At 38.7% G+C, this 15,435-nt stretch overlaps 1 protein-coding gene across 2 annotated transcripts in view; it reads right to left on the bottom strand.

Moving 5' to 3' along the window:
- Positions 1-15,435, bottom strand: part of LOC147177030 (CUB and sushi domain-containing protein 1-like) — a 383,887-nt gene that overhangs the window by 65,057 nt on the left and 303,395 nt on the right. For both annotated transcript variants that reach the window (XM_086070543.1, XM_086070544.1), the window contains exons 33-38: positions 7,467-7,583; positions 7,260-7,373; positions 4,161-4,256; positions 3,620-3,823; positions 2,920-3,044; positions 1,229-1,325 (exon numbers count right to left, since the gene is read on the bottom strand). In XM_086070543.1, the coding sequence (XP_085926669.1) occupies positions 1,229-1,325; positions 2,920-3,044; positions 3,620-3,823; positions 4,161-4,256; positions 7,260-7,373; positions 7,467-7,583 (753 nt within the window). The remainder of the gene's footprint in view (positions 1-1,228; positions 1,326-2,919; positions 3,045-3,619; positions 3,824-4,160; positions 4,257-7,259; positions 7,374-7,466; positions 7,584-15,435) is intronic.

Genomic DNA, 15,435 nt, shown 5'->3' with positions numbered 1-15,435 from the left:
AAGAAAAGTTTGGACACCCCTGATTTAGAGTCTTCACAAACGTATCCTTGTCCGAATATGCATGTTTTTGTAATGTGGGAAGACACCAGAGTATCTGCAGAATTGTTATGATAAAATTACATTAATACCAAAAAAACAAAAACTCACCAGTCACTTGACTAGCTCTCAGTATACAGGACTTACAAAATCTACTAATGCTGATTTGATTAGTTAATCAAGATTATTATTTTTTACATTATGAAAAAGATGCTTATGTTTTAAATGATTATTATTACCATTATTGTGGTAATATTGAGAGGGTCTAAAAATCTAATATAACACAAAGCTTAAAGGACGAGTCAAAAGAAAGACTTTTCAATACGACTTACAATATTAAAACATGTTCAATTAAAAACGTTCAATATTTGATAGTGTTCTTATATTGCTTCTAATTAGATTCTCCGGGTGTACCTAATGTTGTGGCTACTGAGTGTAGACCTGTGTTGAAAAATGCATACGATATGGGATTGTGGCCTCAAGAAGACTTTTCAACCCAAGTCCGTCTGGGAATTGCCCGGAAAGGAAGGTGACTGACCCCCTAACCCTCCACAGACCACTAACATTGAATTGTCCCTATATGAGGAAACCCTCATCAGCCCTCACGCTCCGTGGCAAACATCAGAATCACTGCGGTTAGAGTGGGCAGCTCCCCAGTGTGCCTTGTAGAGAAGGGCACAGTCATTTGCGTGCCTTTGTGTATGTGCGCGAGTGTGTGCGCGACCCAGTGGGCGGCATGTTTCATGTGTGATAGGTATGTGACAGGTATGTGCTTGGGGCAGGTCACAGGGGAAACACCGCTGGGAAATTGTAAAGGTTAGATCATTCTTTATCCCTCCCCTGTCCTCTCTCCCTCCTTCCAGGCTTCACTCAAAGTACAAGTGAAGCTTCTCCGCTCTTTCTTCTCCTGCTTCTTCTTCTTCTTCTCAAGGCGCCAAAAGGACATTTAAGATAATATCAGATTTCTTGGTATTACAACTCATCCATTATATATCTCTGGCGTGCAGTGTTATGTGTGTGCATGTGTGTGCTCATAGATTAATAACTGTCACAGCTAATTCATCACATATACTCGCTGTGTGTATGTGTATGTGTATGTGTGTGCGCATACAGCTATAGTTTAGGAGCTGTCATATCTCATCTATCATAGACCTCGACCTGCGCATGTGTGTGTGTGGGTATATTGTCATACCGGAAAATGACCCTAATTTCGGAGCCGTCATGTCTCCCCCATCGTAGATCTCCAGAGAATCCCAGTTGTGCTCAGTAGCAAATGTCATCACTTGAATCTAAAAAGCAAATCATGAAAATAAAACACATTTTGCATCCAAGTGTCTATGCAGAGTTGTATAAATGTTGAAACGTAAGCATTCTCAATGCATTCCTATCACGTATTTTTCTTTTTATTTGCTTACTTTTATAGCAGCAGTAACATTGCAGCGTGGCGCCTAATGACTCCCATGTGACTCAAATACAGTCAACCCCCACAAATTCACCGTTCAGCAATCACAAATTCCCCTATATGTGATTTTTTGGGGAATTCCCACCTTGTCAGCGGAAAACCTACCTACTTGCATTTTCCTGCGACAAAGCCGAGTTTACGGTATCTCTCTATGCACTTTGGCAAAACAATTCCAAGGTGACAGCTTTTAAATGATCCTGATACCTTAAAATGATACCCGGGTCACTTTTATCAACAGTACGATGTCCTGCAGCGAGTGCTAGTAAAGTAGTCTTGTTGGCCAGCTGTGGGGACGTAAGCAGGCAGCAAGAACACAGCATTGAATTCCCTAAGTATTTAAAAAAGTTTGCGCTTCATCATCAGCACTTCAACATCCGCCCAGCAGTATTTCTCCACCATCTGTATATACGCAAATCAATCAGCTCATTCACATCTTGTCCAGAGACCGGCGCTAGCAACATGCTAGCAGTGTTTAGCTAGCATGTACCTCTTGCCATCTATTTCAGGTTGTTAAACTTCCTGATGATATTATTTTTCCAACATGGAGAATGGGAGGCAGTGACTTGACTACAAGGAACGAGTAGATTCCGGTGAAGTGTGTTAAGGCTAACAAGTTCACTGAAGGTTGTGCTAAGTTGCTAATAGTAATCAGTCGCAGTTGTTGGGGTCCTTAAGTTAAGTGTTGTTGTTTTCAGTTCTATTCATTATTCCACATGCTAATGTCAGCTGTGGAATGGGTTATAATAGTTTGGGGTTTTTCATTATAGTTAGCTTTTATTTAGTAGGCCTATTTTTAAAATTCAGTTAGATTTATATTGTTTTGAGAGCAAGTTTGCTAGTTTTTAATTAGTTTTATGTATTTTTCAATTAGTTAAATTTTTATTGGTTATAGTATAGTTTTTTTTTATATAGAGAGAGTGCTTGTTGAGTGCAAGATTAAAAAAAAGGTCACGAGCATTGTGTACATTTAAAATAAGCCCTGCTTATGCATTAAATCAACTGACAAAGATGGGGGGAAAAAAAATTTCCCCAATATATGTAGTTCGTTTTGTCAACGTAAGATGTAGTTTCAGTTTTTCTAATGCATGTTCGTTTTCATTTTAATTAATTTATGTTGAAAATGTTTTTTGTTTCTTTTCAATTTTTGTTTTAGCTTGTTCGTATAATAACCTAGGTGGTGAGGGTAAGTGAAACACAGATTACAAATGTACATGATCATTTTTAGAATCTCAACTATATCTACAACACTGAGGACTACTTTGACATGCTATTATGAACTCATCATTAATTTAGTCCAAAATCAATTATTTCGTTGGTGTCTGGCGTTGCACTTATCAGTTCCCACACATGATTAGGAATTCTAAATACCAGTTAGACAATACAAAATAATCCGTGTCAAAAGGATGTTGCCGCATCTTCACCTGGATCCCTGCTCCTTCGCTGACATGGATTCTCCACAGACAGTTGAGACTATTTGGGTATGGCTCCGGAAAGCCCGGAGACAATATGGTACCGCGGCGCTCTGTCAGATTTCCACTGCAGGGAACTGAAGAGAAGACAGAAATTACAGACGTTTGAGTAAAGTTTATTAACCAAATAGCTGAGGGAAATGATGGGCTGTTAGAAAATGACAGTACATCCAGCCACAATATAATTCCCAAATGCCTGTAACACAGATCCAGGCGCGGCGAAGAGAAAGTGACTCCATGTGATTTAATAAACTGAAGCGACAATTAAAACTGTTCTCAGCAGAAATACATTTTATGTAGACGTATATTTTGTTGGATAGCATTAGTATTGAAATCATGATGATTTAGTGTTTCGGCACAGTGTTTAGTTAGACACGGTGCAATGCAAGAACAATATGAAATCCAATAAAAGTGCAATTTTCTCACAGAGGTGATAATTATTGATACTGTATGTGTGTTATTGTGGTTGTAGTTTGCAATGGTGTAGAATTCTATTGGATCATACTGATCAGAGTTTCTGATCATTTGGCTCACTTTAATTAGCTAGAAGTACATATTTTGTTTTCGTATATATTTTTGATCCAGCTCTTGAACTGCATCTTATCAGATTGCACAGGGGTACCTAATGTTGTGGCCAGTGAGGGTATCTTACCTATACAGCTTGGCGTCGTTGAATTCCACTGTGCCAGAGCACCTGGTACAGCCTGGCACCAGATCGCGCTGGATCCCTTCAGCAGATATCCCGGACTGCACTCGAAACGGACCACCGAGCCTGCCGAGAACTCTGACCCGATCCGCCTGCCGTATCGAGGCTCTGGCACCGAGCTACACTGGCTGTCGCTGGTCCGAGGCACAGCTTCAGTCGGAAGTCATTAAAAGAGTATGAGAGAAGAAGACATAAAATAATTCAATCAGACTCATTGATCGTGTGTTGACGGTGCTTTATTTTGCTTTTGACTTGGCTGTCCGTTACTCATCTATTCAGCCATTCAAATTACAACTAGTCACCAAAAACGAGGACGAAATCACTCACTGTTAATTGCAAATTTCAAGGAAATAAAGAGTTACAAAAATGATTCCACCTTTCAACAACTCACCATGAATCTGACAGCACTCTCAAGCTGATTATCGCAAAAATACACTTATGATATTGGTGAATGAGGCATTAAAAGGAAACATTTTAGTCAAGTTACCTTGGTAGACAAAGTGAAAGCCCTTAGCTGGTTGGCCACTCTTGGCATTGAACCGCAGCATAATTTGATGTGAAGTTGCCAACGGTAACGTCTCTCCTGGGAAACACAAGTAAAAACGGAATGAATTGAGTTTTAGTTTGGAAGTTAAACTGCCTGATTTAAAAACTACCACGGGAACAGTTAAATTTGACTGATTCTTCCAACTGCAATAATTTACCAAGCATCTGCAATGCTACTGCAATAAGATATATTTCCGCAATACAAAGGCTACCTTTACACGGTGAAAACAAATGGCATTTTGTATGATTTGCCTTTACCTAGCACACGAACCAGGCAGATTGTTATTGTAGTCAAATCAAAATTTGAAATCAAAACAATGTTCACAGATTAAGAGATAAGACAGTCAGTCAGTCAGTCAGTCAGTCAGTCAGTCAGTCAGTCAGTAAGAAAGTTAGACAGACAGCCAGAGAGACAGATTCTTTCTCTGCCATCTGTTTTAGCCAAAACATAATTTCCAACCAAAATGAAGTCAGCCATTCCATTTAATGTAAACTGCCCATTTCCTCAAAACTTTGATGAATCACAGTTGGAAATAAATATCACATGCGCCACCACCACATCAAAAAGCAGTCCAAACTACCGATTTACATTTGAAATGTTCTTTTCTCACTCGTTTCAGTTTTGTCATTAATTAAACATCTACAGTTTCATTGAAATAATCAAAAAGAAAGCTATAACAGAAGGAATATTCACTCTTGGATGTCTTAATTTTGACAGTACCCAACACTTCCTTTTCCAAAGAATCTCTTTAATCAAAGAAAGTAATTTCAAATTTGTTAACAGCACATTGTACCTGAACATTTCCCACACAAGTGTTGACAGCGTGAATAGTTAGATTTTTTTTTGTTGATCCATACTAATGGCATTACTGTGTATTATGATGAAGTTTGCAGCAGATGGATGGATTGATATGTTGAATGCAATACAGTTCTGCTGATTCCTGCACGGCCCCAACGAGGCATCTCGGTCGCTGATGCCGTCTCAAAGATAAGCCATAATGGATTCTCACTAAATACATCACTGCCAAATATACTGAGATAACAACTGCTGGTGCTGTGGTCTCATGGCCCCCAAGAGTGGAGAGAGATTTCATTATATTCCTCTTACAAAGATGTGCCCGGGACCTCCTAAACAGCAGAACTTAATGATTTCGTTAAAAAAAAAAAAAAGTCATCTTCTAAGGGTGTGTTCACGCCAGGACTGTTTGAAGCGAATTATGTTTTGAACACTTGCAGGAGGATCAAGTGGGTCGAGATCAGTGAGAAAAGTTGAGTTGCTTCAGTTGATTGCTATTTGATTTGTGAATGCATGAATAATGACATGGAGTCACTTGAGTAAGTTGCAAGAAAACGAGAAAACGCATGGTCGGAAAAGACCATCATCCCCAGGCATCTTCAAATTGCTAAATATACTGTAGATGTACATGTACAAATCTAATGTATTATTATTTTAATGATACAACAATAACAATATTAATAATGACAATAATGACAATAACAACAACAATAATAATAATGATAACTATTATTATTATTATTATAGAATAAAATGAAACAATGAGATTGAGATAGATGAGATAGAAATTAAATCAATGAGAAAATTTGGTTAAAGTCAAAATCGAATGCCCCATGATGACATCTAGAAGAAGCACACAACAAAAAAAAAATATTATGCAAATCTCTGAAAATGTATTAGCGAAAATTGTTCTTAAAATCATTCTGGTGTGTGCTGCCGAGGCTGTATTACATCAAGCGCCTCGGAAAGGTGAACTTGATGTTTCGATGCAGCTACAATACAGACCACACATACTAACAATATTATAATAGAGAGTTCCTGAAAACAATCAAATGTACGGTTTTAAACTGCCACTGGCCCAAAGATTATTTTTTCTTTCTTTCTTCTTGCCGACTGGGTGAGACAGTCTGGACAGTTTCGGTCACGCAGCGCAGCCAGGGAGAGGGCAGGCGCCCTCCCCGACAGCAGAGACAAACCCGCAGGCAGAAACAAACAGCGTCTGAAGCAAGGCCGGTTGGCAGGGGCCATTCGTTGGCGGGTCATGAGTGCAAATCGGTCAGAACAGAAAAAAAAAAAGAAGAAGCAACTTTCAAGGATATTTATTTTGAAAAACAGGTGAATAATATGTCGCAACAGGTTTGCAAATGAGGCAGTGAAGCCATTAAAAACGGTTATGGTACATGTACGCGGCATGAAAAGACAAGCTTTTGGAGGTTTTTAGTTTTTTTTTTAGGAAAAAAAGATTAACTCAAGACGCTAGACTACATTCAACATAATGATGAGCCATATATTTAGTTTTGTTTATATTTTTATTTAACTGCGAAAATACATCTTAAAAACCTGGTGCATGCTGCCCAAAAAAGTTGATGTAAAGCCTATGAAATTTAAAGTACATTGAAAGTCTGTTTGATCTGTTTTATGAATTTCAACATTTACAAGTCTTAAGAAAAGTCAAAATTCCCAGATTTAAGGGAGCCTCCATTCATGAATGAAGCACGCTTCGTTAGTGTGTCCGTGTCCATTCCCATGCCCAGCAAGAGCCAATCCACTTGCCACCATTATAAGAAAATCTAGACTTGCAACAGTAGACAATTGTGGAGAGATGATGACTGGCTCATAAGACCGAGCCTGCCCTTAAAACAAGCTGATTCGGCAAGTTAGGAAATATAGTGCATACATTATCATCGTTTGGGTATTTGGATGAAAGGCCATCACACGCATGCTACTAAGACACCTGGAAAATGTTTAAATGGTGAACAATTGTCTTGGTGTCATGTGGTTCTTACTATTGTCTCGTCACTACAGGCGACCAGTGGGACATTAATCATTTCAGCAACCTAAATATCAGACCAATTTTTCATAAGATTTCTTCAAGCTCCTGAAGGCCAGATAGCTGAATAGATCAACCCGGCAAACGTTTTTAGACATGGCCGTTGTCTCCCCCGATGAATTAATAGGACATTTCTCACAGGAATGGCTTATCATACCCGGAAAAAAAAAATCTATTATTCTACCATTTCTCACCTGAATGTGATCCCGCCAGAGAACTCAGCAATCGCGAGTTCTCATTGGCGCCGTCAAATAGCTCCACCGAGTCATTCATCGCAGTCTGGAAGATGGCAAACTGACCAAAAACAACTGGAAAGGAGGAAGAGGGACATATTAGAGAATCAGGACACTTCATGAGTAAATTTAGCGTTGCTAATTTATTAATTTACAGTTTAAGCTTACCAAACTGTGGAGGCACTGTGATGTAGTAGGAGCAGATTTGTTTTGTGGTGTAGTTTGAAGGGTAGTTTGGAGACAGAACTACTCCCTCAGATCCACCATAATGTCCACCACACGGCGCTGCACAAACACAGAGGAAGATGATGTAAGAATTGGGAAGGTGGTAGGATTATAACCTCTGGCAAATGCATACAAAGGCAAAATGCAAGCAGTTGTTGGTTTGTTTGTAAATTCTTTACACAAAAGTACACAACAGCTTTAAATGAAAATTTGGAGAGGGGTAGCGCATGTCGCAATCAAGAACCAGTTTGGGGAGTAGGTGATGTCTGGTCGGTGCTGGATTTCACTTTCCTTTATTTTCTTTGATCCTTCCTCGGGTCTCCTGACAACCTCACGACTCTAGCTGGATTCTGAAGTATTCGGTTTAGGTGAACGGTATGGGATTTTTAATAGGTTTAGGTGAATTAATGAGTACACACTTACACGCACGCACACACACACACGCACAGACACATACTCACACACACTCACGCACATAAAAAAGAAAAAGAAAAAAAAAAGAACCAGTTTGTGTCAAAGCTGAAACTTAGCCTTAGTTCAAGGTTTATTTAGTATGTCTTTTCAGCTCCTAAAAAATTCCCCAGCATTTTTAAGGCTTCTTTCAACAAACTTGGCCTTTCTATTCTCCTTGCTAATAAGTGGTTTGAATATTCCAGTGTGGAATCTATCTTGATTACATGTTCATGATTTCCTGTTCTGACCTCTTGACGTTGTTGATTGTGTCACTAACGGTTGTTTGTTGCTTGGCTTTCACCCATAGATTGCTCTCTGTCGGTTACACCTCTGAATATAAATGTAAAAGAAAAACACAAATCTGAAACGGGAAATATATTCAGTTGTTTGGATATATTTCCCGCCGGCTAAGTTGGAGGGCGGGTCATCCTGTTACCGAAGGTACATTCCCCGCTCTGACTGTCCGCTCTCAACGTGTCCTTGGCCAAGACACTGACCCCAGGTCAGCTGTTTTATTATAAAATATGAAATGTTGATCTCTTATCTCAGATTTAACACAATACAATTTGGAGTGTACATAATGTACATATGCTTCATTGACAATTAGTCAAATGATCCTATTCTAATTTTGCCTGACCGCATTTGATAGTAAGTCAACACACACCACTCCACTCGGCTCTTTTTCATCTTGCATTGCATTGACAGCTAAAGAGTGTTCTCAATTTCGAAGGATTTTGCTGAAACCTGCATTTTATTTCACTTCTGGCTTACTGCTGCAACCTCTACCTTCTGCATGATCATCAAGATCATGCAAACTCATTTACCAAACGTCCCTAGTGCGCGATATTCTGTGTAGGCTAGTGATGAAATTTCTCATCAACATCACGAAAGAAGGGATTGTAAACATATGTATGCAACAAAATGATGCATCTCAGACACATCTGTAGAAAACCTTTTGGAATCTGTTTCGGACTATGACATGCCGACGGTAAATTGGAATGTTATGGACTTCGTTCACAAAATAAATATTGGTCACTGGCTGTAAAATGCAACTGCATTAGTCAGTCAAATTCAGTTTTTACACAGACAGCCAGGACAAATTGACTGACTGCTCACGTCAGCCAAGTTGAAATGTGACCCACATTAAATTTTGAGGGAAAAAAAAATCTAATTTAGCACATTTTGGGGGGTTTTTTAGACATTTTTCATTTTATTGTAATAGTACATACAATAGTAAGGACAAAAGGGATTAAAAATGTATTTCAATTGTTTATCATTGGGGGTGTAAAAATTAGTGCGTTCATTTTGAGTTAATTTAAAGTTCCTTTTACGCCACATATTATTTTTTAACGCACGGTTAATGACCGCCCCTTACTTGGTAAGCCCGCAGCACTGGGGGAATTCCAGTCGCAACGCAGCAGACATGTCCACGTCAACATTTTGCAGTAATACATTTAATAATAATGCATATGTTTGTGGAGACAAGTTTGGGGTCAAGTTGTTGTTGTTGTTTTTTTACAATTTTATAATGTGCAGAATTTCACAACTTACTTCATGTTTAAGATTAGATAGCTCATAATAAGAAAAGAAAAATGCACTGAGCTGTCACCAACGTCTTACAAACACAATTATGCCATCTAGTGGTAGATAAATGACCTCAACACAAATCAATGTCCCACTCTTCATTTTAACTCAATTGTATGAATCATTATGAAATTACTGTATCTATGACTAAAAAATGCAGCAATATTTCTAGTAGTTAATTTTTTTTTTCACTTTTATGTTAACAAGAGTATGAAAAATTGGGAAAAATATTTTATTGCTCTAAATGTACAATAGAATTATTGTACATTTAGAACAGATTAAAAAATGTGTGATTAAGATTCACTGCTTATCACACCCATCTAATTGGGGAAAAATTTACTCGCCGCATTTGACCCATCCCTGAGTGAGCGGTGAGCAGTAGCAGCCGCCGCATTCGGGAATCATATGGTAGTCTAACCCCCCAATTCCAAACCTTAATGCCGAGTGTCAAGCAGGGCGGCAATGGGTCCCGTTTTTCTAGTCTTTGGTATGACCCGGCCCGGGATTGAACCCACAACCTCTCAGTCTCATGGCGGATTCTCTACCAGTAGACCACTGAACTGTGAATTTTGAGTCAATTATTTCTGTCATCTGATTAATTACAATTAAAAACTTTAATCGACTGACACCCTTTTTTATCACATAATTAAAACAATTTGAAAACAGTTTGTTAGAATAAAATGTCTAAATATCTAAATTAGTGCTTCTTAACATATTACAACCAGGAAAATAAAACTAAAAACTAAAAACACAGTTGCAGACCTACCAGAACCTCCAATTAGATAACACTGCCACAATAATTTTTGGCAAAAGCATAAAAAGGATTTTGAACAGCTTCTGTAGCTTTTAGGGACATCATGTTGCAATTAAGCATTCCGTTTTTTATCATGTGTCTTGAGTTTCTCTTCTTTTCTGTAGCTGGGAGCAATGTGCCCATTACAGTCAGTTGGCATATGTGATGCTTCTCTAATCTTTTTTTCTCAAGTCGAAAAAAACATCTAGATAGCTGCATTTGGCTAAAACGACCCTCAAACCCTTATGTAACCTTAAAAAGAAAAGGCTTTGATCAAAATGTTTGTATTTGTAAAGGAATCATTTAATCGGGCAGTGCAGGTTATATACTGCCACATAATCAGTGTGTCTTTCTAAAAAGTACTTATAAAATGTTGACACTTCTCTGAGAGAGAAGAAAAACACATAGAAACAGCACTAAAAAATTGTCAATATCCACGATGGGCAATAGAAAAAGACAAAAATCAGGTAAAAAATAAACAAACGTTTTGTTTTTTTTAAAGGACAGGCAATCTATACAAGGAAACAATCATATTGCCATATATTAGATGTGTCACAGAACAAATACAGCGAGCAATGAGAAACCACAATATAGGTACAATAATTAAGCCACCCACACAAAAAACTAAGGCAGGAATTAGTGCATCCAAAGGACAGTAATGTAATGTAATATATGAAATACCCTAAAAAACCTGCAATAAAACCTATGTTGGGGAAACAGGAAGATCTTTCAACATAAGAAAAAAGAACAACAAAAGGAATGTGACAAACAAACAGCAGCACATTACACTAGAGCAGAAAAGGAAAGGGCCACACAAGAAAACCTCAAATCCGCCATATCAGATCACTGCAAACGAGAAAACCACATCACGGACTGGGACAAAGCAAGCATTATTGCGACAGAAGAACACAAATACAAAAGATGGATAAAAGAAGCAATAGAGATCAGGAAACGGGGACCGAAAAAACACTAAACAGGGACGAAGGAACTTTTCAACTTTCCCACACATGGGATCAACTTCTCTGGAGATCACCGAGAGACGGAGGGCCTTGTCGGCGTGAAGCGTCACATGACACCTCCGCCACGCCGGCTACGCCCAGGAACGTCAGCTGATAAGACACGGCAGTCGTCGATGAAACTAGTCAAGGTAAAACACAACCTTTTTTGGTCTTTAAAAAGGAAAACTACAGGACGATATAGATTTGTAGACAATATTTATATATTTTTTGCCAGAATTGGAATAATTAATCATCAACAAGCAGGACAGAGATGTAAACAGTCCTGCATGCTGACTGGAATGATTCTGTGAAGCAGACCACAACACATTGCTTTGCGCATGTTCTATCCACCCACTCGCTTGTGCACACACACACGTATAAACATAGCCTCACTTTATTATTGTATACACTACAGATACATACAATACAGACCCTTCGAGCTTGCTACAGCCATGACATTTGTGCGGATAATGCGCATTGCATGAAGACGTAAAAAAGTCCACCGAATAGCCTATAGAGGCATTTTTCAGTGTCACATCCTGAACGTGCGTGCAGGTGGAAAAAAACGCTGAAGATCTTCAGGTGCTTCAGTTTCAGGTGGTCCCAATCAAAGCAGTGAGCAGTAGTACTGTGCTGAACACACTGCATGCACTGCATCTGGGCTCCAACAATAACCTTTCAAAAAGGACGTGCTGAGCTATCACAAATTTTGCATAAGAATGGGCATCCGGGATGAAGCTCACTTGGCAAATAGATCAACACGGCAGGAAAAAGCGCGGCTAAAATTATTTTTGTAGCCATTTCCAAGAGAGCAGATGCATTCGTTGGCCTCTAGCCCCCCCCACTTTGCCCGTCTCCCTTCCTGTTTGCTTCATAAACCATCAGAGTAATCATCCGCTTTCTTTCTGCTCCTCTTCATCTTCCACCCCGACTGATATTTTCTGGATTGATCCTTGCTGTGATGCTGCATTCTAACCCTCAGGTCTGAAGGTGCGTTCTTGATCTACCCACAATCTCCCAGTGGTGTTGCTCCAGGCTCAGGTGCTAAAAAGCCTCCACACAAATGGGCTTTGATCACTCAAGCTCACAGCACGCTGAAACACGCACACTTTGGGCGACTTACTTCTCATGGTCGTTCAATCTCCAAATAACACGCATGCATGCACGCACACAATATCATTTCTCTGCAGCAAAGTGAGCACAGTAAAAGAACAATGTCTAAAAATGTCCAAAAGTGTTAAGGTTATGGTGAAGCACCTCCTAGAGCTTTGTTGTTGTCGTTGTTGAAAACTAGTAATAAAATTGTTATTGTGCTTTCAATTTTCCAAGAATTAGATTCATAACAGGAAAGAAAATAAGCCCAAACTCTTGAGTCTTGCACACTTGAACAAACAGACATCTATTATTGTTACAAAGGAAGGATTAGAAATCCTTCAGTTTCACTATACATATGTATATATGTATATGTATAATAATGTCTGTATGCATTTGACGTGTTAACAAAACAAAGCACCAGAATAGCTAACATATACGGATTAAATGAGAACCGTGTCTAGTCGGTACAACCTAATGTTAATTAACATTTATACTTATACTGTATTATGTCTCTATATATATTGCGTCGATGTTTGTGTTGAAATATTAATGGTTTATAGGGTTATATCTATGCTAACTGTTAGCATGTCGTTTTGTATTGTTTGTTAGCATTAAGCTAAGTGGACTTCCCTACGGCAAAGCTATGTGGTTGATTTGAATTCACTACATGCAATTGTCATTGTTAAATGCTTATTTTGACAGTAAACCTTAACTGGGAGTAGCATTAAACTGCTCTGAGCCTTTATTTTTTCTAATTTGTCACTAATTGCTGTTTGCTGTTAAGTGAGGTCAATTGAGTTCACTGTCACCAAAGTCAAAGCAAAGAATCGGAATGATGGCTCATATGTTGAAAAACTAAGTCAGGTCACTCGTATTTAAAAGAACCACTGCACTATTATATTAAACATCAACATATGGGTATTTTATTTTGTATGCGTTACTATTGTATTTAACTTCATAAGTATTATGTTTTATTCATTTTCATTCTATATAAATATGTGTATATGCATATTTGTATTGTACCTTTACAGATATTACCTTTCTTTTAAACTGCACTGTTGAATAACTAAAGCAAAAAGTCACTTTTAGTGGCAATCTTTTGGCTTTGTATTGAGACAGGCAGTTACATTTGCACATCCAGAAGTCAAATTACACTAGAACTTCCAAAGTTTAACTAGAATTTGGTGGAAAAAATGTGTCTTGAAACTAAATAAATAAATAAATAAAATAAATATAATAATATAGTAAACAATGATATATATATATATATATATATATATATATATATACATATACACATATATTAGCCCACAGTCACACAGATGAACTTTCTTCACATTAGTAAGATTTGGACCAACTGTGCTTTAAGGCTATTCATAGATAGAACATTCAGTTATTACTGTTCATGTACATAGGTGCATGTGTGAGTGTGCTACATCTATGTAGACGTCACACAAACGCACACATAAGCATAAACTAAGAAATAAGAAGTGTGTGTGAGAAAAGCCCATCAACAGTCACTAAGAATTTCCTTTTCCTTTTAACAGCTCTTAGTTACCATGGGGACCAATACAGGATCATTTTGAGATGGGAGGTGTGTGTGGGAGACGGACAGAGAGAGTGCGAGAGAGCAGAGAGCATCACAGACTAAATCAGATAGACAGATGAGGCGGTAGGAAAGCAGTGCAGGAAAAAAGGTTGGCGAGAAGTCGTTACATGCGGAGGGAAAGAGAAAAGGGGCTGAGGAGGCAAGGGGACAAAAGGTGAAACGAGCAGAGATGGAGGGAGTGTAAGTGGAGCTGTATTATTTAAGGGGGTCTCAACCTGTCTAATGAGCTTGGTCTAAGAGCCCCCAGGAGCTGGCCCTAGACACAGAGACAGAAAGGGAAAAAGAAGTGCCCAAACTATGTGGTGAGTGAGAAAAGTCAATGTGGAGAAGAATAGAGGCGAGGGAAATGGAAGGAATTAGTAAGTCGAATTGTGTTGACTGAATTGTTCCAGCAAAAGAGGAAGTGGCACCTTAATCAGAGACCTTGTTGTGGAAACAGAAAAAGGACAAGAACTAAACTTAAATCGAAACTTACATCTGCGCAAGAGGATGAGATCCAAATACTGATGTGTGGGAAAACTCCCAAGGTTTTCCTTAATATTGTAGCTTGAAAGAACATGCATAATAGTTTCATCAATTTTTTTTAGAATTATGCTTAATTGCTGATTATTCACTGAGTACGCTTTGTGTTTAACTAGTGTAATTTTGTCATGTTTAATTTATTCTGAGTGCGTTTTTGTTTTAAATGTCCGACTCATGTCATGCTCTGTAGTTAGCTAGCTTCTCTCCCCCCAAAAATTCGTTCGCAAACGGTTTTATTTTGAAATATACCAACGCTCGACTTCCTGTCCGACTTGTGTAATTTCTTCAGCTTCATAAAAATCCGCATGCGGCGTGCGGAAAAAATAGGACGCTTGCACTGCTACTGGTGTGAATTGACACGCGGACTCGAATGCTTTCTATTGCATGCGTCGGCCGTACGGCAAACGCACCGCGTCCGTTCCGCAGTCAGTGTGAATTGGCCGTTAGTGGTCGAAAGAACAAGCTGGGTTACATTCATCGACGATAGACAGTGGTAGTTTTGGGCATGTGCATTATGTGTGGCCGCACAGGGCGGCATAGCACCCCAAAGTAAAATAAATAAATAAATGCATAAACAAAGTTACGCGAAATGTTTTTCTGTTGTGTAATGCATGTCATATCAATCCGTATCGTTCATTTGTGGGATTGGTACCCTCTTGTGTAGTAAAAAGCCACTTGGGGTCAACCATGTCTCAGGGGCGTTTGACTGGACTCGACATCATACACCACCCACACGATTGTGAAGTAGATGCGCCATCATGCAAGGACATCATGGATGATTTTGCATCCATGCAGGAGGGAAGGAAGACTTTGCAAATCATTTAACAATCTAACCTTTAACTTATGAGAAAGCAAGCA

The sequence above is a fragment of the Leptonotus elevatus genome, chromosome 3 (assembly GCF_054856555.1).
Source record: "Leptonotus elevatus isolate MCC_2025b chromosome 3, RoL_Lele_1.0, whole genome shotgun sequence".
NCBI classification, from domain to species: Eukaryota; Metazoa; Chordata; class Actinopteri; order Syngnathiformes; family Syngnathidae; genus Leptonotus; species Leptonotus elevatus.
The sequence above is the reverse complement of the archived record's forward strand: the minus strand, read 5'-3'. Positions and strand labels throughout refer to the sequence as shown.